The sequence below is a fragment of the Oncorhynchus nerka genome, linkage group LG20 (assembly GCF_034236695.1).
Source record: "Oncorhynchus nerka isolate Pitt River linkage group LG20, Oner_Uvic_2.0, whole genome shotgun sequence".
NCBI lineage: Eukaryota > Metazoa > Chordata > Actinopteri > Salmoniformes > Salmonidae > Oncorhynchus > Oncorhynchus nerka.
Window position 1 is genome coordinate 6702692 of NC_088415.1, and position 24599 is coordinate 6727290.

Genomic DNA, 24599 nt, shown 5'->3' on the forward strand with positions numbered 1-24599 from the left:
GAGCAGTATAGTGAGGTGGAAGAGAACAAAGCAGGGGCCTGTTCAGTAGACACTAAATAGAGAGCTTCTATCCTGAACTCGTCCAATAAGAAACGCATGCTTTTGTTTTCCGTCGCAAAAAGAAAAAAAATGTTTTGCTACACTGTGCCCTGATGAACACGACGCCGCTTTATAAGTGACAGAGTTGCAGTATAGTGTTGTTTTTTCTAGAGGGTGACATCGTTAAGACATTGACCCGTGGTCATGTAAACATTAGTCCATATTTCATGGAATCCTTTGTTTTCATTCACGGACATATTATTGGAAAGCCAGACTTGGTTATACTGTATACTGACAGAGGGGGAAATACAAGAAAAACACAGCAGGCACTTTGATGTTCTTTACTTTAACGAAGGTAACAGGATGATCCCAATGTAGACTTGGTGCCTGAGCCCTTTTCCAGGGTTTATATACACTACATAGTATACACTACATAGTATATACACTACATAGTATATACACTACATAGAATACAGTCCTCACTAAGTATCAGCCATCTAAATCCTCCCTCTCCGTTCTTAATCAGCCCGTTCTGCTGCTGCCTGTGAACCCCCTCCTCCTCCCACACACACACACAGGGATTGGCTGTTCCAAATGTATAGCAGAAAGACATGAGACTGCTCTGGACAGGACAGACAACATGTTTGGCTAGCTTTGTCAAAGACTGCTGCTTCACAGCACAGGCATCTCTGGGAAACGTGATGTTACAAACACACACACTGCTGTTCTCACACACGCACTGCTGTTCTCACACACACACACACACACTGCTGTTCTCATACACACACACGCACACTGCTGTTCTCACACACACACACACACTGCTGTTCCCACACACACACACACACACACTGCTGTTCTCACACACACACACACACACTGCTGTTCTCACACACACACACACACACTGCTGTTCTCACACACACTTCTAAAGATGGGGACATTATTCATCTGTTCAGGGGGTTATCACCTCCCTCCGTCTTGTGTCTCTGCAGAGCTATTTATTTTGCTGCCTACAAGAAGTCGAAAGAGACGTTCAACGGTGTCTTCGTCCCTAACAGCGGAGTGGTGCACATGTCCTCAGCTGGCTTTGCAGGTGAGACCCAGTCTGAAGCAGAACACATTGGGACGTAGAGGATATAGAGCCCTGGGACGTAGAGGATATAGAGCCCTGGGACGTAGAGGATATAGAGCCCTGGGACGTAGAGGATATAGAGCCCTGGGACGTAGAGGGTATAGAGCCCTGGGACGTAGAGGGTATAGAGCCCTGGGACGTAGAGGGTATAGAGCCCTGGGACGTAGAGGATATAGAGCCCTGGGACGTAGAGGATATAGAGCCCTGGGACGTAGAGGATGTAGAGCCCTGGGACGTAGAGGACGTAGAGCCCTGGGACGTAGAGGACGTAGAGGACGTAGAGCCCTGGGACGTAGAGCCCTGGGACGTAGAGGACGTAGAGCCCTGGGACGTAGAGGACGTAGAGCCCTGGGACGTAGAGGACGTAGAGCCCTGGGACGTAGAGGACGTAGAGCCCTGGGACATAAAGGATATAGAGCCCTGGGACTTAGAGCCCTGGGATGTAGAGGATATAGAGCCCTGGGACGTAAAGGATATAGAGCCCTGGGACTTAGAGCCCTGGGATGTAGAGGATATAGAGCCCTGTGTCTGTGGAAGCACTACACCCTCATTCTGAATGAAACGCAATGCGATGGAGCCGTGTAAATGCTTCCACCTTTATGCAAACAAATGGTTTTTATACCTGTTGTGTAAACAGGAGCAACATTTAAGCACGAAGAAGAAAAAATAGAGGGAATTTTGTTCACGAAAACATGTATGTATGTATTTACACACGCACAGTACCAGTCAAACGTTTGGACAGAATAATAGTGAACACATCAAAACTATGAAATAACACATATGGAATCATGTAGTAACCACAAAAACAGTGTTAAACAAATCAGAATATATTTGAGATTCTTCAAAGTAAGCCACCCTTTGCCTTGATGGACAGCTTTGCACACTTTTTTATAATGTGTTGTATAATGATTTAATTTCTGATTTGTCAGGAATCCTGGAGGATTTGACCTCCCTGACCTTTTGTTCTTTCCATGAACTCACTCACTGTCTCCTGTCTGTCTGTCTGGTCTCTCTCTCTGGTCTCTCTCTCTCTCTCTGGTCTCTCTCTCTCTGGTCTCTCTCTGGTCTCTCTGGTCTCTCTCTCTCTGGTCTCTCTCTCTCTGGTCTCTCTCTCTCTCTCTGGTCTCTCTCTCTCTGGTCTCTCTCTCTCTCTCTCTCTCTGGTCTCTCTCTCTCTCTCTCTGGTCTCTCTCTCTCTCTGGTCTCTCTCTCCTGCTCCATCCAGTGATATGACATGAAACTCTTTATTTGTACTTCCTTTTTCAGCCTTTGTTACAAACTCCCTCATGAACCCCGTCTGGATGGTTAAGACCAGGATGCAGCTGGAGAAAAAGTATGAACTTTACATTGCTGTTATATATGTACTTTACATTCCTGTTATATATGTAGTACATTACTGTTATATATGTACTTTACATTACTGTTATATATGTACTTTACCTTCCTGTTATATATGTAGTACATTCCTGTTATATTTGTAGTACATTCCTGTTATATATGTACTTTACATTCCTGTTATATATGTACTTTACCTTCCTGTTATATATGTACTTTACCTTCCTGTTATATATGAACTTTACCTTCCTGTTATATATGTAGTACATTCCTGTTATATATGTCGTACATTCCTGTTATATATATGTCGTACATTCCTGTTATATATGTACTTTACATTCCTGTTATATATGTAGTACATTCCTGTTATATATGTACTTTACATTCCTGTTATATATGTACTTTACATTCCTGTTATATATGTAGTACATTCCTGTTATATATGTACTTTACATTCCTGTTATATATTTAGTACATTCCTGTTATATATGTACTTTACATTCATGTTATATATGTAGTACATTCCTGTTATATATGTACTTTACATTCCTGTTATATATGTACTTTACATTCCTGTTATATATGTAGTACATTCCTGTTATATGTACTTTACATTCCTCTTATATATGTAGTACATTCCTGTTATATATGTACTTTACATTCCTGTTATATATGAACTTTACATTCCTCTTATATATGTAGTACATTCCTGTTATATATGTACTTTACATTCCTGTTATATATGAACTTTACATTCCTCTTATATATGTAGTACATTCCTGTTATATATGTACTTTACATTCCTGTTATATATGTACTTTACATTCCTGTTATATATGTACTTTACATATATATATGTACTTTACATTCCTGTTATATATGTACTTTACATTCCTGTTATATATGTACTTTACATTCCTGTTATATATGTACTTTACATTCCTGTTATATATGTAGTACATTCCTGTTATATATGTACTTTACATTCCTGTTATATATGTACTTTACATTCCTGTTATATATGTACTTTACATTCCTGTTATATATGTACTTTACATTCCTGTTATATATGTAGTACATTCCTGTTATATATGTACTTTACATTCCTGTTATATATGTACTTTACATTCCTGTTATATATGTAGTACATTCCTGTTATATATGTAGTACATTCCTGTTATATATGTAGTACATTCCTGTTATATATGTAGTACATTCCTGTTATATATGTAGTACATTCCTGTTATATATGTAGTACATTCCTGTTATATATGTAGTACATTCCTGTTATATATGTAGTACATTCCTGTTATATATGTAGTACATTCCTGTTATATATGTAGTACATTCCTGTTATATATGTACTTTACATTCCTGTTATATATGTAGTACATTCCTGTTATATATGTAGTACATTCCTGTTATATATGTACTTTACATTCCTGTTATATATGTAGTACATTCCTGTTATATATGTAGTACATTCCTGTTATATATGTAGTACATTCCTGTTATATATGTACTTTACATTCCTGTTATATATGTAGTACATTCCTGTTATATATGTAGTACATTCCTGTTATATATGTAGTACATTCCTGTTATATATGTAGTACATTCCTGTTATATATGTACTTTACATTCCTCTTATATATGTAGTACATTCCTGTTATATATGTAGTACATTCCTGTTATATATGTAGTACATTCCTGTTATATATGTAGTACATTCCTGTTATATATGTAGTACATTCCTGTTATATATGTAGTACATTCCTGTTATATATGTAGTACATTCCTGTTATATATGTACTTTACATTCCTGTTATATATGTAGTACATTCCTGTTATATATGTAGTACATTCCTGTTATATATGTAGTACATTCCTGTTATATATGTACTACATTCCTGTTATATATGTAGTACATTCCTGTTATATATGTAGTACATTCCTGTTATATATGTACTTTACATTCCTGTTATATATGTAGTACATTCCTGTTATATATGTACTTTACATTCCTGTTATATATGTAGTACATTCCTGTTATATATGTACATTCCTGTTATATATGTAAAGTACATTCCTGTTATATATGTAGTACATTCCTGTTATATATGTACTTTACATTCCTGTTATATATGTAGTACATTCCTGTTATATATGTACTTTACATTCCTGTTATATATGTAGTACATTCCTGTTATATATGTACTTTACATTCCTGTTATATATGTACTTTACATTCCTGTTATATATGTAGTACATTCCTGTTATATATGTAGTACATTCCTGTTATATATGTACTTTACATTCCTGTTATATATGTAGTTTACATTCCTGTTATATATGTAGTACATTCCTGTTATATATGTAGTACATTCCTGTTATATATGTAGTACATTCCTGTTATATATGTACTTTACATTCCTGTTATATATGTAGTACATTCCTGTTATATATGTAGTATTCCTGTAGTTTACATTCCTGTTATATATGTAGTTCCTGTTACATTCCATTCTGTTATATATGTACTTACATTCCTGTTATATATGTAGTACATTCCTGTTATATATGTACATTCCTGTTATATATGTACTTTATTCCTGTTATATATGTACTACATTCCTGTTATATATGTAGTACATTCCTGTTATATATGTAGTACATTCCTGTTATATATGTACTTTACATTCCTGTTATATATGTACTTTACATTCCTGTTATATATGTAGTACATTCCTGTTATATATGTAGTACATTCCTGTTATATATGTAGTACATTCCTGTTATATATGTAGTACATTCCTGTTATATATGTAGTACATTCCTGTTATATATGTACTTTACATTCCTGTTATATATGTAGTACATTCCTGTTATATATGTAGTACATTCCTGTTATATATGTAGTACATTCCTGTTATATATGTAGTACATTCCTGTTATATATGTAGTACATTCCTGTTATATATGTAGTACATTCCTGTTATATATGTAGTTCCTGTTTATATGTATTTGTTATATATTAACATTCCTGTTATATATGTACAGACATTCCATTCTGTTATAATGTAGTACATTCCTGACTATATGGTAGACATTCCTGTTATATATGTAGTACATTCCTGTTATATATGTAGACCATGGAGCTGTTATATATGTAGTACATTCCTGTTATATATGTACAGACCATGGAGCTGTTATATATGTAGTACAGACCATGTACAGACATTCTGCTATAATGGTACAGACCATTCCTGCTATAATGGTACATTCCTGGAGCTGCTACTAATGGTACAGACCATGGAGCTGCTTTTTTATGGTTTTTTTAAATCCATGGATTCCATCTTTAATGGCACAGACCATGGAGCTGTTCTACTAATGGCACAGACCATGGAGCTGCTACTAATGGCACAGACCATGGAGCTGCTACTAATGGTACAGACCATGGAGCTGCTACTAATGGCACAGACCATGGAGCTGCTACTAATGGTACAGACCATGGAGCTGCTACTAATGGTACAGACCATGGAGCTGCTACTAATGGCACAGACCATGGAGCTGCTACTAATGGTACAGACCATGGAGCTGCTACTAATGGTACAGACCATGGAGCTGCTACTAATGGTACAGACCATGGAGCTGCTACTAATGGCACAGACCATGGAGCTGCTACTAATGGCACAGACCATGGAGCTGCTACTAATGGCACAGACCATGGAGCTGCTACTAATGGCACAGACCATGGAGCTGCTACTAATGGCACAGACCATGGAGCTGCTACTAATGGCACAGACCATGGAGCTGCTACTAATGGCACAGACCATGGAGCTGCTACTAATGGCACAGACCATGGAGCTGCTACTAATGGCACAGACCATGGAGCTGCTACTAATGGCACAGACCATGGAGCTGCTACTAATGGTACAGACCATGGAGCTGCTACTAATGGCACAGACCATGGAGCTGCTACTGTAACTAGTCTAGTCACCGGTCACCACCACGTGTAATGTGCCTTTTGACGAGCCCCCACATCTTAGCTGCAGTGCTGTCCTTGTGTTACGCAGTGCAGCATGGTTTAACATGTGACCAGACAGGTCCATAAATACCCGAGCTGCTGACGCATTAGGCTGTGTGGGAGGAGGAGGAGGAGGCTATATTAAGCGGCTGCTTGCGTACCAAATTGCACCCGCCCCCTATTCCCTAATATAGGGCACTACTTTTGACCAGAGCCCTATTCAAAAGTAGTGCACTATGTAGGGAATATGGGGGTGCCATTTTTTTGCAGCAGAGAGGACTGTGTTGAAGTCAGTTACAAGGATAAGCAGGTTAACTGGTGACCTAGAGTCCTGTTTACCCTCTGGACTTGTCCATATAGATCGTCCCTTATAGTGTTATGTAGCTCGTCCCTCAAACTAGTGTTATAAACTAGTGTTATGTAGCTCGTCCCTCAAACTAGTGTTATAAACTAGTGTTATGTAGCTCGTCCCTCAAACTAGTGTTATGTAGCTCGTCCCTCAAACTAGTGTTATGTAGCTCGTCCCTCAAACTAGTGTTATATAGCTCGTCCCTCAAACTAGTGTTATAAACTAGTGTTATATAGCTCGTCCCTCAAACTAGTGTTATATAGCTCGTCCCTCAAACTAGTGTTATAAAGCTCGTCCCTCAAACTAGTGTTATATAGCTCGTCCCTCAAACTAGTGTTATAAACTAGTGTTATAAAGCTCGTCCCTCAAACTAGTGTTATATAGCTCGTCCCTCAAACTAGTGTTATATAGCTCGTCCCTCAAACTAGTGTTATATAGCTCGTCCCTCAAACTAGTGTTATAAAGCTCGTCCCTCAAACTAGTGTTATATAGCTCGTCCCTCAAACTAGTGTTATAAAGCTCGTCCCTCAAACTAGTGTTATATAGCTCGTCCCTCAAACTAGTGTTATAAAGCTCGTCCCTCAAACTAGTGTTATGTAGCTCGTCCCTCAAACTAGTGTTATAAACTAGTGTTATATAGCTCGTCCCTCAAACTAGTGTCATAAAGCTCGTCCCTCAAACTAGTGTTATATAGCTCGTCCCTCAAACTAGTGTTATAAAGCTCGTCCCTCAAACTAGTGTTATATAGCTCGTCCCTCAAACTAGTGTTATAAACTAGTGTTATAAAGCTCGTCCCTCAAACTAGTGTTATATAGCTCGTCCCTCAAACTAGTGTTATATAGCTCGTCCCTCAAACTAGTGTTATAAAGCTTGTCCCTCAAACTAGTGTTATAAAGCTCGTCCCTCAAACTAGTGTTATATAGCTCGTCCCTCAAACTAGTGTTATAAAGCTCGTCCCTCAAACTAGTGTTATATAGCTCGTCCCTCAAACTAGTGTTATAAAGCTCGTCCCTCAAACTAGTGTTATATAGCTCGTCCCTCAAACTAGTGTTATATAGCTCGTCCCTCAAACTAGTGTTATAAACTAGTGCTATATAGCTCGTCCCTCAAACTAGTGTTATATAGCTCGTCCCTCAAACTAGTGTTATAAACTAGTGTTATATAGCTCGTCCCTCAAACTAGTGTCATAAAGCTCGTCCCTCAAACTAGTGTTATATAGCTTGTCCCTCAAACTAGTGTTATAAAGCTCGTCCCTCAAACTAGTGTTATATAGCTCGTCCCTCAAACTAGTGTTATAAACTAGTGTTATAAAGCTCGTCCCTCAAACTAGTGTTATATAGCTCGTCCCTCAAACTAGTGTTATATAGCTCGTCCCTCAAACTAGTGTTATAAAGCTCGTCCCTCAAACTAGTGTCATATAGCTCGTCCCTCAAACTAGTGTCGTATAGCTCGTCCCTCAAACTAGTGTTATAAAGCTCGTCCCTCAAACTAGTGTTATGTAGCTCGTCCCTCAAACTAGTGTTATGTAGCTCGTCCCTCAAACTAGTGTTATAAACTAGTGTTATATAGCTCGTCCCTCAAACTAGTGTCATAAAGCTCGTCCCTCAAACTAGTGTTATATAGCTCGTCCCTCAAACTAGTGTTATAAACTAGTGTTATAAAGCTCGTCCCTCAAACTAGTGTTATATAGCTCGTCCCTCAAACTAGTGTTATAAACTAGTGTTATATAGCTCGTCCCTCAAACTAGTGTTATATAGCTCGTCCCTCAAACTAGTGTTATAAAGCTCGTCCCTCAAACTAGTGTTATATAGCTCGTCCCTCAAACTAGTGTTATAAACTAGTGTTATAAAGCTCGTCCCTCAAACTAGTGTTATATAGCTCGTCCCTCAAACTAGTGTTATATAGCTCGTCCCTCAAACTAGTGTTATATAGCTCGTCCCTCAAACTAGTGTTATATAGCTCGTCCCTCAAACTAGTGTTATAAAGCTTGTCCCTCAAACTAGTGTTATAAAAACTAGTGTTATAAACTAGTGTTATAAAGCTCGTCCCTCAAACTAGTGTTATATAGCTCGTCCCTCAAACTAGTGTTATAAAGTGTTATATAAACTAGCTCGTCCCTCAAACTAGTGTTATATAGCTCGTCCCTCAAACTAGTGTTATAAAGCTCGTCCCTCAAACTAGTGTTATGTAGCTCGTCCCTCAAACTAGTGTTATAAACTAGTGTTATATAGCTCATCCCTCAAACTAGTGTCATAAAGCTCGTCCCTCAAACTAGTGTTATATAGCTCGTCCCTCAAACTAGTGTTATAAAGCTCGTCCCTCAAACTAGTGTTATATAGCTCGTCCCTCAAACTAGTGTTATAAACTAGTGTTATAAAGCTCGTCCCTCAAACTAGTGTTATATAGCTCGTCCCTCAAACTAGTGTTATATAGCTCGTCCCTCAAACTAGTGTTATATAGCTCGTCCCTCAAACTAGTGTTATAAAGCTTGTCCCTCAAACTAGTGTTATAAAGCTCGTCCCTCAAACTAGTGTTATATAGCTCGTCCCTCAAACTAGTGTTATAAAGCTCGTCCCTCAAACTAGTGTTATATAGCTCGTCCCTCAAACTAGTGTTATAAAGCTCGTCCCTCAAACTAGTGTTATGTAGCTCGTCCCTCAAACTAGTGTTATAAACTAGTGTTATATAGCTCGTCCCTCAAACTAGTGTCATAAAGCTCGTCCCTCAAACTAGTGTTATATAGCTCGTCCCTCAAACTAGTGTTATAAAGCTCGTCCCTCAAACTAGTGTTATATAGCTCGTCCCTCAAACTAGTGTTATAAACTAGTGTTATAAAGCTCGTCCCTCAAACTAGTGTTATATAGCTCGTCCCTCAAACTAGTGTTATATAGCTCGTCCCTCAAACTAGTGTTATATAGCTCGTCCCTCAAACTAGTGTTATAAAGCTTGTCCCTCAAACTAGTGTTATAAAGCTTGTCCCCCTCAAACTAGTGTTATATAGCTCGTCCCTCAAACTAGTGTTATAAAGCTCGTCCCTCAAACTAGTGTTATAAAGCTCGTCCCTCAAACTAGTGTTATAAAGCTCGTCCCTCAAACTAGTGTTATATAGCTCGTCCCTCAAACTAGTGTTATATAGCTCGTCCCTCAAACTAGTGTTATAAACTAGTGTTATATAGCTAGTCCCTCAAACTAGTGTTATATAGCTCGTCCCTCAAACTAGTGTTATAAACTAGTGTTATATAGCTCGTCCCTCAAACTAGTGTCATAAAGCTCGTCCCTCAAACTAGTGTTATATAGCTTGTCCCTCAAACTAGTGTTATAAAGCTCGTCCCTCAAACTAGTGTTATATAGCTCGTCCCTCAAACTAGTGTTATAAACTAGTGTTATAAAGCTCGTCCCTCAAACTAGTGTTATATAGCTCGTCCCTCAAACTAGTGTTATATAGCTCGTCCCTCAAACTAGTGTCATATAGCTCGTCCCTCAAACTAGTGTCGTATAGCTCGTCCCTCAAACTAGTGTTATAAAGCTCGTCCCTCAAACTAGTGTTATGTAGCTCGTCCCTCAAACTAGTGTTATGTAGCTCGTCCCTCAAACTAGTGTTATGTAGCTCCTCCCTCAAACTAGTGTTATATAGCTCGTCCCTCAAACTAGTGTTATAAACTAGTGTTATATAGCTCGTCCCTCAAACTAGTGTTATATAGCTCGTCCCTCAAACTAGTGTTATAAACTAGTGTTATATAGCCCCTCAAACCCTCAAACTAGTGTCATAAAGCTCGTCCCTCAAACTAGTGTTATATAGCTCGTCCCTCAAACTAGTGTTATAAACTAGTGTTATAAAGCTCGTCCCTCAAACTAGTGTTATATAGCTCGTCCCTCAAACTAGTGTTATATAGCTCGTCCCTCAAACTAGTGTTATATAGCTCGTCCCTCAAACTAGTGTTATATAGCTCGTCCCTCAAACTAGTGTTATAAAGCTCGTCCCTCAAACTAGTGTTATATAGCTCGTCCCTCAAACTAGTGTTATAAACTAGTGCTATAAAGTTCGTCCCTCAAACTAGTGTTATATAGCTCTTCCCTCAAACTAGTGTTATATAGCTCGTCCCTCAAACTAGTGTTATATAGCTCGTCCCTCAAACTAGTGTTATAAAGCTCGTCCCTCAAACTAGTGTTATAAAGCTCGTCCCTCAAACTAGTGTCATATAGCTCGTCCCTCAAACTAGTGTCGTATAGCTCGTCCCTCAAACTAGTGTCGTATAGCTCGTCCCTCAAACTAGTGTTATGTAGCTCGTCCCTCAAACTAGTGTTATGTAGCTCGTCCCTCAAACTAGTGTTATGTAGCTCGTCCCTCAAACTAGTGTTATGTAGCTCGTCCCTCAAACTAGTGTTATGTAGCTCGTCCCTCAAACTAGTGTTATGTAGCTCGTCCCTCAAACTAGTGTTATGTAGCTCGTCCCTCAAACTAGTGTTATGTAGCTCGTCCCTCAAACTAGTGTTATGTAGCTCGTCCCTCAAACTAGTGTTATGTAGCTCGTCCCTCAAACTAGTGTTATGTAGCTCGTCCCTCAAACTAGTGTTATAAACTAGTGTTATGTAGCTCGTCCCTCAAACTAGTGTTATAAACTAGTGTTATGTAGCTCGTCCCTCAAACTAGTGTTATATAGCTCGTCCCTCAAACTAGTGTTATATAGCTCGTCCCTCAAACTAGTGTTATGTAGCTCGTACCTCAAACTAGTGTTATGTAGCTCGTACCTCAAACTAGTGTTATATAGCTCGTCCCTCAAACTAGTGTTATAAACTAGTGTTATATAGCTCGTACCTCAAACTAGTGTTATCTAGCTTGTCCCTCAAACTAGTGTTATGTAGATCGTCCTTCAAACTAGTGTCATGTAGATCGTCCCTCAAACTAGTGTTATAAACTAGTGTTATATAGCTCGTCCCTCAAACTAGTGTTATAAACTAGTGTTATGTAGCTCGTCCCTCAAACTAGTGTTATAAACTAGTGTTATGTAGCTCGTCCCTCAAACTAGTGTTATGTAGCTCGTCCCTCAAACTAGTGTTATAAACTAGTGTTATGTAGCTCGTCCCTCAAACTAGTGTTATATAGCTCGTACCTCAAACTAGTGTCATATAGCTCGTCCCTCCAACTAGTGTTATATAACTCATCCCTCAAACTAGTGTTATAAACTAGTGTTATATAGCTCGTCCCTCAAACTAGTGTTATAAACTAGTGTTATATAGCTCGTCCCTCAAACTAGTGTTATATAGCTCGTCCCTCAAACTAGTGTTCTATAGCTAGTCCCTCAAACTAGTGTTATATAGCTCGTCCCTCAAACTAGTGTTATAAACTAGTGTTATATAGCTAGTCCCTCAAACTAGTGTTATATAGCTCGTCCCTCAAACTAGTGTTATATAGCTAGTCCCTCAAACTAGTGTTATGTAGCTCATCCCTCAAACTAGTGTCGTATAGCTCGTCCCTCAAACTAGTGTTATATAGCTCGTCCCTCAAACTAGTGTTATATAGCTCGTCCCTCAAACTAGTGTTATGTAGCTCGTACCTCAAACTAGTGTTATGTAGCTCGTACCTCAAACTAGTGTTATATAGCTCGTCCCTCAAACTAGTGTTATAAACTAGTGTTATATAGCTCGTACCTCAAACTAGTGTTATGTAGCTTGTCCCTCAAACTAGTGTTATGTAGATCGTCCCTCAAACTAGTGTCATGTAGATCGTCCCTCAAACTAGTGTTATAAACTAGTGTTATGTAGCTCGTCCCTCAAACTAGTGTTATAAACTAGTGTTATGTAGCTCGTCCCTCAAACTAGTGTTATGTAGCTCGTCCCTCAAACTAGTGTTATAAACTAGTGTTATGTAACTCGTCCCTCAAACTAGTGTTATATAGCTCGTACCTCAAACTAGTGTCATATAGCTCGTCCCTCCAACTAGTGTTATATAGCTCATCCCTCAAACTAGTGTTATAAACTAGTGTTATATAGCTCGTCCCTCAAACTAGTGTTATAAACTAGTGTTATATAGCTCGTCCCTCAAACTAGTGTTATATAGCTCGTCCCTCAAACTAGTGTTCTATAGCTAGTCCCTCAAACTAGTGTTATATAGCTCGTCCCTCAAACTAGTGTTATATAGCTAGTCCCTCAAACTAGTGTTATGTAGCTCATCCCTCAAACTAGTGTCGTATAGCTCGTCCCTCAAACTAGTGTTATATAGCTCGTCCCTCAAACTAGTGTTATATAGCTCGTCCCTCAAACTAGTGTTATATAGATCGTCCCTCAAACTAGTGTTATATAGCTCGTCCCTCAAACTAGTGTTATAAACTAGTGTTATATAGATCGTCCCTCAAACTAGTGTTATGTAGCTCGTCCCTCAAACTAGTGTTATGTAGCTCTTCCCTCAAACTAGTGTTATGTAGCTCGTCCCTCAAACTAGTGTTATATAGCTCGTCCCTCAAACTAGTGTTATATAGATCGTCCCTCAAACTAGTGTTATATAGCTCGTCCCTCAAACTAGTGTTATATAGCTCGTCCCTCAAACTAGTGTTCTATAGCTAGTCCCTCAAACTAGTGTTATATAGCTCGTCCCTCAAACTAGTGTTATATAGCTAGTCCCTCAAACTAGTGTTATGTAGCTCATCCCTCAAACTAGTGTCGTATAGCTCGTCCCTCAAACTAGTGTTATATAGCTCGTCCCTCAAACTAGTGTTATATAGCTCGTCCCTCAAACTAGTGTTATATAGATCGTCCCTCAAACTAGTGTTATATAGCTCGTCCCTCAAACTAGTGTTATAAACTAGTGTTATATAGATCGTCCCTCAAACTAGTGTTATGTAGCTCGTCCCTCAAACTAGTGTTATGTAGCTCTTCCCTCAAACTAGTGTTATGTAGCTCGTCCCTCAAACTAGTGTTATATAGCTCGTCCCTCAAACTAGTGTTATATAGATCGTCCCTCAAACTAGTGTTAACTGCTAGAGGGAAAATTCATCAAATATTCTTCTAAGATATATTTTGAAATGTATTAAGATGCTAAAAAATATATATACTGAAAGGAAATGGAATATAGGATATATTGTTTGAGAGAGAATTCCCCCCCCCTCAAATGCTATTGGTCACAGACACGTGTATAGCAGATGTTATTGGTCACAGACACGTGTATAGCAGATGTTATTGGTCACAGACACGTGTATAGCAGATGTTATTGGTCACAGACACGTGTATAGCAGATGTTATTGGTCACAGACACGTGTATAGCAGATGTTATTGGTCACAGACACGTGTATAGCAGATGTTATTGGTCACAGACACGTGTATAGCAGATGTTATTGGTCACAGACACGTGTATAGCAGATGCTATTGGTCACAGACACGTGTATAGCAGATGCTATTGGTCACAGACACGTGTATAGCAGATGCTATTGGTCACAGACACGTGTATAGCAGATGCTATTGGTCACAGACACGTGTATAGCAGATGTTATTGGTCACAGACACGTGTATAGCAGATGCTATTGGTCACAGACACGTGTATAGCAGATTGGTCACCAAACGTGTATAGCAGATGCTATTGTCACAGACACGTGTATAGCAGATGCTATTGGTCACAGACACGTGTATAGCAGATGTTATTGGTCACAGACACGTGTATAGCAGATGTTATTGGTCACAGACACGTGTATAGCAGATGTTATTGGTCACAGACACGTGTTAGCAGATGCTATTGGTCACAGACACGTGTATAGCAGATGCTATTGGTCACAGACACGTGTATAGCAGATGTTATTGGTCACAGACACGTGTATAGCAGATGTTATTGGTCACAGACACGTGTATAGCAGATGTTATTGGTCACAGACACGTGTATAGCAGATGCTATTGGTCACAGACACGTGTATAGCAGATGCTATTGGTCACAGACACGTGTATCATTGTTATTGGTCACCGACACGTGTATAGCAGATGTTATTGGTCACAGACACGTGTATAGCAGATGTTATTGGTCACAGACACGTGTATAGCAGATGCTATTGGTCACAGACACGTGTATAGCAGATGCTATTGGTCACAGACACGTGTATAGCAGATGTTATTGGTCACCGACACGTGTATAGCAGATGCTATTGGTCACAGACACGTGTATAGCAGATGCTATTGGTCACAGACACGTGTATAGCAGATGTTATTGGTCACAGACACGTGTATAGCAGATGTTATTGGTCACAGACACGTGCATAGCAGATGCTATTGGTCACAGACACGTGTATAGCAGATGTTATTGGTCACAGACACGTGTATAGCAGATGTTATTGGTCACAGACACGTGCATAGCAGATGCTATTGGTCACAGACACGTGCATAGCAGATGTTATTGGTCACAGACACGTGCATAGCAGATGTTATTGGTCACAGACACATGTATAGCCGATGTTATTGCGGGTGTAGCGAAATGCTTGTACCTCAGACTCCATATTTAACTGGAGTCTGAGGTATGCTGACTTCTCCACACGACAACTGATGTGTTTTGGGGAGGTGAAGTGTTGACTAGCTCCTGACACCTCTACACCTGGTGCTTTAGGGGACACCTCTACACCTGGTGCTTTAGGAGACACCTCTACACCTGGTGCTTTAGGGGACACCTCTACATCTGGTGCTTTAGGAGACACACCTCTACATCTGGTGCTTTAGGAGACACACCTCTACACCTGGTGCTTTAGGGGACACACCTCTACACCTGGTGCTTTAGGGGACACACCTCTACACCTGGTGCTTTAGGGGACACACCTCTACACCTGGTGCTTTAGGGGACACACTTCTACACCTGGTGCTTTAGGGGACACACCTCTACACCTGGTGCTTTAGGGGACACCTCTACACCTGGTGCTTTAGGGGACACCTCTACACCTGGTGCTTTAGGGGACACCTCTACATCTGGTGCTTTAGGAGACACACCTCTACACCTGGTGCTTTAGGGGACACACCTCTACACCTGGTGCTTTAGGGGACACACCTCTACACCTGGTGCTTTAGGGGACACACCTCTACACCTGGTGCTTTAGGGGACACACCTCTACACCTGGTGCTTTAGGGGACACACCTCTACACCTGGTGCTTTAGGGACACACCTCTACACCTGGTGCTTTAGGGGACACACCTCTACACCTGGTGCTTTAGGGGACACACCTCTACACCTGGTGCTTTAGGGGACACACCTCTACACCTGGTGCTTTAGGGGACACACCTCTACACCTGGTGCTTTAGGAGACACACCTCTACATCTGGTGCTTTAGGAGACACACCTCTACATCTGGTGCTTTAGGAGACACACCTCTACACCTGGTGCTTTAGGAGACACCTCTACACCTGGTGCTTTAGGGGACACCTCTACACCTGGTGCTTTAGGGGACACCATATCAAACTGGAGCTAAACAAAATCCCAGTGCATTTTTTTATTTAACTAGGCAAGTCAGTTAAGAACAAATTCTTATTTACAATGACAGCCTACCCTGTCCAAACCCGTACGACCCTGGTCCCATGAATTTTAAGTTCCTTCTGGAAAAATGTTTCTTTCAGTCTAATCTAACCTCCGATAATTTCCTCCAGGGCGCGAGGGGAGAAGAAGACGAACGCGCTGCAGTGTGCCCGGTACGTTTACAAGACCGAGGGCATGAGAGGTTTCTACCGGGGTCTGACGGCGTCCTACGCTGGCATCTCCGAGACCGTGATCTGTTTCCTCATCTACGAGACGCTGAAGAAACGCCTGAACGAAGCGCGCTTCACGTCGCCGAACAGCGAGACGGAGAAAGGGGCGTCCGACTTCCTAGGCCTGATGATGGCGGCTGCCTTCGCTAAGGGTTGTGCTTCCTGCATAGCCTACCCACACGGTAAGCATGGGGTTCATGGGTAGTAAAATAAGATGTTAGGAATATTAACTTGTCAAACCACACCTCAACGGACAAAATGCACATTGACGTCGGAGGCCAAGCCTTAGCTGTTAAATGACAACGGCCATCTAGTCTACTGTGGAATAAGCAAACACACATCGTGACTCAAAATTCTATCATGTTCGCCTAATTTCAGTTTGTGACAAAAACAAGGTGTGTAGTAGAGAATCATTCAAATCAGTTGAAATCTAAACCCCTGTGAAATGTCTTTTGAATAACCCAAACATCCATTTCGAAGCTGTTTTGAATCATGTGTACAAAACCAAATCTGAACTTTAAAAATTAAAAAGTGGCGCTCATAGAATGGCTCTACAGCTTATAATCAAATCAAATTTATTTACAAAGCCCTTCTTACATCAGCTGATATCTCAAAGTGCTGTACAGAAACCCAGCCTAAAACCCCAAACAGCAAGCAATGCAGGTGTAGAAGCACGGTGGCTAGGAAAAACTCCCCTAGAAAGGCCAAAACCTAGGAAGAAACCTAGAGAGGAACCAGGCTATGTGGGGTGGCCAGTCCTCTTCTGGCTGTGCCGGGTGGAGATTATAATGAGAATGACAGCTCTATAACTCGCATTTCTATGTCTTATTGGTTGGGTCGCCCAGAAAGCTACAGACTTGACCTTTTTGAGTGAACAGTCTTTTTTTAGATTAAACCCCCAATGTTCCTTCCATCTTTGGGTCAAATAATCTGTAAACTTCATTCAAAATCACCTTCTAACGCGTCTTGTCTCCCTTCGTCAGAGGTGATTCGGACAAGGCTGCGAGAAGAGGGCAGCAAATATCAGTACTTCTTCCAGACAGCCCGGTTGGTGGCAGTGGAGGAGGGCTACACTGCGTTTTACAGAGGACTCATTCCTCAGCTTATCAGACAGATCCCCAACACAGCCATCGTCCTCTCCACCTACGAACTCATTGTCCACCTGATGGGAGACTCCTCGCAATGACAACGTGTTTTGGTCGGGCCCATCGGATGGAAGGGCAACATGATGTAGCTGTACCCCAAGGCACGTTGGCTAAGAAAGAGACTATCGTGCAATTGCAGAAGAAAGGAAACATGTTTTGTTTTTTGTGAACTGTTGGTTTCTCTTGAGGGAATTTGAAAGCAGGTTTTACTGTTATCCAAAGGACCTGAAACTGATTTTTAAGGCTGCATCCCAAATAGAAAACTATCCCCTATCCCTATTTAGGGCACTACTTTTGACCAGAGCCTTATAGGCTCTAGTCAAAAGTAGTGCACTCTGTAAGGAATAGGGTGCCATAGTGTGCTGGTCTAAAGTAGTGCACTATATAGGGAATAGGGTTCCATAGGGCTCTGGAAAAATGTTTTATTTTAATGGAAGCATGTTATGTTTATTAAGGTGTTCAGAATAATTCTACGCTCTCAAGAATTGTGGTACTTACGACAGGACAACTCTAGCCCGAGTCCCAGATCGGTTTGTGCTTTTATTACCAACTCCACTGCTGTCATTTTGAGTTGTAAGTTGGCAAGACGACACAAACAGATCTGGGAATCCGGCTAGGACAACTCCATGTCCCGAGAAGAACTTTAGTTTCCGTTTTGAATCATACGAGGTAAAGAGGTCACCGGAATAGGTGGGCCACTGTTAAGTTCAACTCAATTAAATCTTGTATTTGTATTGTTAAATGTTGTTTCTCTGACGGCTTATCCATGTTGAATGTCCAACGGTCCACCACTTTCTTTGGCTACAGGCTATTTCATTACGGGTTATTTCATTACGGGTTATTTCACTACGGGTTATTTCATTACGGGTTATTTCATTACGGGTTATTTCACTACGGGTTATTTCATTACGGGTTATTTCACTACGGGTTATTTCATTACGGGTTATTTCATTACGGGTTATTTCATTACGGGTTATTTCACTACGGGTTATTTCATTACGGGTTATTTCATTACGGGTTATTTCACTACGGGTTATTTCACTACGGGTTATTTCACTACGGGTTATTTCATTACAGGCTATTTCATTAAAGGTTATTTCATTACAGGGTATTTCACTACGGGTTATTTCACTACGGGTTATTTCATTACAGGCTATTTCATTACAGGCTATTTCATTAAAGGTTATTTCATTACAGGGTATTTCACTACGGGTTATTTCACTACGGGTTATTTCACTACAGGTTATTTCATTACAGGTTATTTCATTTCACACTAATGATGGGAAAGAAGGTGGAGGCATAGCTAGAGTTGTTATTTTCCAGGCAAAAGCACACACACTCATGATAGTTTATTTATTCACTACCACACGGTGAAGTTTTGATTAGAATTATCGCTGAGTAACGCATCATATTTAACATGACGAATACAGATTAATCTGTAATATTGTGTTTGTTAAAGAACATGGTCATCTTTTACAATATAACGACAACGTGAATGCTTATTTGACCAGTGGCTCAATAAAATTGCATCAATAAGTGGTTTGGTTCATTTGTTTTTGAATGGTGTCATACTACAGTAACCTGGTTGGAAAATATAGACTTGTGGTGTTCTGGATTTCACTTGGTGGTCTACAGTAAAAGATGGACTGGATTTTTTTGGTGTTATGGATTTCACTTGGTGGTCTACAGTAAATAATGGACTGGATTTTTTTGGTGTTATGGATTTCACTTGGTGGTCTACAGTAAAAGATGGACTGGATTTTTTTGGTGTTATGGATTTCACTTGGTGGTCTACAGTAAAAGATGGACTGGATTTTTTTGGTGTTATGGATTTCACTTGGTGGTCTACAGTAAAATATGGACTGGATTGTTTTGATGTTATGGATTTCACTTGGTGGTCTACAGTAAAAGATGGACTGGATTTTTTTGATGTTATGGATTTCACTTGGTGGTCTACAGTAAAAGATGGACTGGATTGTTTTGATGTTATGGATTTCACTTGGTGGTCTACAGTAAAAGATGGACTGGATTTTTTTGTGTTATGGATTTCACTTGGTGGTCTACAGTAAAAGATGCTGAATGTCAACTGGATATTCTCACTTCACAACTCCGTACCAAACTACACTTTACATAGTGGTTCAATCAAAAGTGAAAACCCTATGCAAAGACTGAGAAGGGGATATATATATGCCCAACTCTTATCAAATGTAGTTATCAAATCTGATTTACTAGAACATCCTCATAACAAGTTGCATCAACTTTGTTTGGAATGGACCGTGGACACTAGAATACTGTGAACACTAGAATACTGTGAACACTAGAATACCGTGGACACTAGAATACCGTGAACACTAGAATACCGTGGACACTAGAATACCGTGGACACTAGAATTACCGTGGACACTAGAATACCGTGGACACTAGAATACCGTGAACACTAGAATCCCGAGAACACTAGAATCCCGAGAACACTAGAATACCGTGAACACTAGAATCCCGAGAACACTAGAATCCCGTGGACACTAGAATACCGTGAACACTAGAATACCGTGGACACTAGAATACCGTGGATACTAGAATACCGTGGACACTAGAATACCGTGGACACTAGAATACCGTGGACACTAGAATACCGTGGACACTAGAATACCGTGGACACTAGAATACCGTGGGCATTAAAATACCGTGGACACTAGAATACTGTGGACACTGTAAAATACTGTGGACATTAGAATACTGTGGACATTAGAATACTGTGGGAGCGGCCTCCCGTCACCACAGACCCAGGTTTGATCCCAGTCTGTATCACAACCGGCCGTGACCGGGAGTCGCACAATTGGCCCAGCGTCGTCTGGGTTTAGGGGAGGGTTTGGCCGGGTGGCCTTTACTTTGCTCATTGCGCTCTAGCGGGCCGGGCCGGGCACCTGCAGGATGACCTCAGTCATCAGTTGAACGGTGTTTTCTCTGACACATTGGTGCGGCTGGCTTCCTGGTTAAGCGGGCTGGTGATTAAAAAGCGCAGTTTGGCGGGTCATGTTTCGCCTCTCCCGAGCCCGTTGGGGAGTTGAAGCGATGAGACGATCGCTATTGGATATCACGAAAAGGGGGGAAAATACAACAACAAAAATATATATATATACGGTGGACACTAGAATACTCTAGACACGGTAAAATACTGTGGACACGGTAAAATACTGTGGACACGGTAAAATACTGTGGACACTGTAGAATACTGTGGACACGGTAAAATACTGTGGACACTGTAGAATACTGTGGACACGGTAGAATACTGTGGACACGGTAAAATACTGTGGACACTGTAGAATACTGTGGACACGGTAGAATACTGTGGACACGGTAAAATACTGTGGACACGGTAAAATACTGTGGACACTGTAGAATACTGTGGACACGGTAAAATACTGTGGACACGGTAAAATACTGTGGACACGGTAAAATACTGTGGACACGGTAAAATACTGTGGACGGTAAAATACTGTGGACACTAAAATACTCTAGACACGGTAAAATACTGTGGACACGGTAAAATACTGTGGACACGGTAAAATACTGTGGACACGGTAAAATACTGTGGACACGGTAAAATACTGTGGACACGGTAAAATACTGTGGACACTAAAATACTCTAGACACGGTAAAATACTGTGGACACTGTAGAATACTCTAGACACGGTAAAATACTGTGGACACTGTAGAATACTGTGGACACTGTAGAATACTGTGGACACTGTAGAATACTGTGGACACTAATACTGTGGACACTAAAATACTGTGGACACTGTAGAATACTGTGGACACTGAAGAATACTGTGGACACTAAAATACTGTGGACACTGTAATACTGTGGACACTGTAGAATACTGTGGACACTGTAGAATACTGTGGACACTAAAATACTGTGGACACTGTAGAATACTGTGGACACTGTAGAATACTGTGGACACTAAAATACTCTAGACACGGTAAAATACTGTGGACACTGTAGAATACTGTGGACACTGTAGAATACTGTGGACACTAAAATACTCTAGACACGGTAAAATACTGTGGACACTAATACTGTGGACACTGTAGAATACTGTGGACACTAAAATACTCTAGACACGGTAAAATACTGTGGACACTAGAATACTGTGGACACTGTAGAATACTGTGGACACTAAAATACTCTAGACACGGTAAAATACTGTGGACACTAGAATACTGTGGACACTGTAGAATACTGTGGAGACTAAAATACTCTAGACACGGTAAAATACTGTGGACACTGTAGAATACTGTGGACACTGTAGAATACTGTGGACACTAAAATACTCTAGACACGGTAAAATACTGTGGACACTGTAGAATACTCTAGACACGGTAAAATACTGTGGACACTGTAGAATACTGTGGACACTGTAGAATACTGTGGACACTGTAGAATACTGTGGACACTAATACTGTGGACACTAAAATACTGTGGACACTGTAGAATACTGTGGACACTGTAGAATACTGTGGACACTAATACTGTGGACACTAAAATACTGTGGACACTGTAGAATACTGTGGACACTGTAGAATACTGTGGACACTAATACTGTGGACACTAAAATACTGTGGACACTGTAGAATACTGTGGACACTGTAGAATACTGTGGACACTAAAATACTCTAGACACGGTAAAATACTGTGGACACTGTAGAATACTGTGGACACTGTAGAATACTGTGGACACTAAAATACTCTAGACACGGTAAAATACTGTGGACACTAATACTGTGGACACTGTAGAATACTGTGGACACTAAAATACTCTAGACACGGTAAAATACTGTGGACACTAGAATACTGTGGACACTGTAGAATACTGTGGACACTAAAATACTCTAGACACGGTAAAATACTGTGGACACTAGAATACTGTGGACACTGTAGAATACTGTGGAGACTAAAATACTCTAGACACGGTAAAATACTGTGGACACTGTAGAATACTGTGGACACTGTAGAATACTGTGGACACTAAAATACTCTAGACACGGTAAAATACTGTGGACACTGTAGAATACTGTGGACACTAGAATACTCTAGACACGGTAAAATACTGTGGACACTGTAGAATACTGTGGACACTGTAGAATACTGTGGACACTAATACTGTGGACACTAAAATACTCTAGACACGGTAAAATACTATGGACACAGTAGCATACTGTGGACACTGTAGAACACTGTGGACACTGTAGAATAATGTGGACACATACTTTAGACACGGTAAAATACTGTGGACACTGTAGAATACTGTGGACACTAAAATACTCTAGCCACGGTAAAATACTGTGGACACTAATACTGTGGACACTGTAGAATACTGTGGACACTAAAATACTCTAGACACGGTAAAATACTCTAGACACGGTAGAATACTGTGGACACTGTAGAATACTGTGGACACTAAAATACTCTAGACACGGTAAAATACTGTGGACACTAATACTGTGGACACTGTAGAATACTGTGGACACTAAAATACTGTGGACACATACTGTGGACACTGTAGAATAATGTGAACACTAAAATACTGTGGACACAAATACTGTGGACACAAATACTGTGGACACAAATACTGTGGACACTGTAGAATAATGTGAACACTAAAATACTGTGGACACAAATACTGTGGACACAAATACTGTGGACACAAGAATAATGTGGACACTAAAATACTCTAGACACTGTAAAATAATGTGGACACTGTAAAATACTGTGGACACTGTAGAATACTGTGGACACTGTAGAATACTGTGGACACTAAAATACTCTAGACACGGTAAAATACTGTGGACACTAGAATACTGTGGACACTGTAGAATACTGTGGAGACTAAAATACTCTAGACACGGTAAAATACTGTGGACACTGTAGAATACTGTGGACACTGTAGAATACTGTGGACACTAAAATACTCTAGACACTGTAAAATACTGTGGACACTGTAGAATACTGTGGACACTAGAATACTCTAGACACGGTAAAATACTGTGGACACTGTAGAATACTGTGGACACTGTAGAATACTGTGGACACTAAAATACTGTGGACACATACTGTGGACACTGTAGAATAATGTGAACACTAAAATACTGTGGACACAAATACTGTGGACACAAATACTGTGGACACAAATACTGTGGACACTGTAGAATAATGTGAACACTAAAATACTGTGGACACAAATACTGTGGACACAAATACTGTGGACACAAGAATAATGTGGACACTAAAATACTCTAGACACTGTAAAATAATGTGGACACTGTAAAATACTGTGGACACTGTAGAATAATGTGGACACTGCAGAATAATGTGGACACTAATACTGTGGACACTTTAAATACAGTGGATACTAATACTGTGGACACTAATACTGTGGACACTAATACTGTGGACACTGCAGAATAATGTGGACACTAAAATACTGTGGACACTGCAGAATACTGTGGACACTTTAAATACAGTGGACACTGCAGAATAATGTGGACACTAATACTGTGGACACTAATACTGTGGACACTGCAGAATACTGTGGACACTGCAGAATACTGTGGACACTGCAGAATACTGTGGACACTGCAGAATACTGTGGGTTGCAAACACTGTAAAGTCATTGTTGTGGATTTGAAAAACAATCCCATGTGTGTTTTGTATCCATAGTTGAAAATTTAATTGTGATTTATATGTTTATTCATTGTCTATGTAATAAAAGACAGTATTAGTGCTTTACATACAATAGTTTCAAGTTGTTAAAGATAAAACAAAATAATGATTTTCAAGGTATAATCAAACTCTTGTGTTTGTGGATGA

At 40.2% G+C, this 24599-nt stretch overlaps 1 protein-coding gene across 1 annotated transcript in view; it reads left to right on the forward strand.

Moving 5' to 3' along the window:
* LOC115126763 (solute carrier family 25 member 33) overlaps nt 1–19267 on the forward strand; it is a 32343-nt gene extending 13076 nt beyond the window's left edge. The window contains exons 4-7 of the mRNA XM_065005152.1: nt 1035–1135; nt 2440–2506; nt 16485–16765; nt 17567–19267. Coding sequence (XP_064861224.1) covers nt 1035–1135; nt 2440–2506; nt 16485–16765; nt 17567–17769 — 652 coding nt within the window. The 3' untranslated portion in view covers nt 17770–19267. The remainder of the gene's footprint in view (nt 1–1034; nt 1136–2439; nt 2507–16484; nt 16766–17566) is intronic.
* The last annotated feature ends 5332 nt before the right edge of the window (nt 19268–24599 follow it).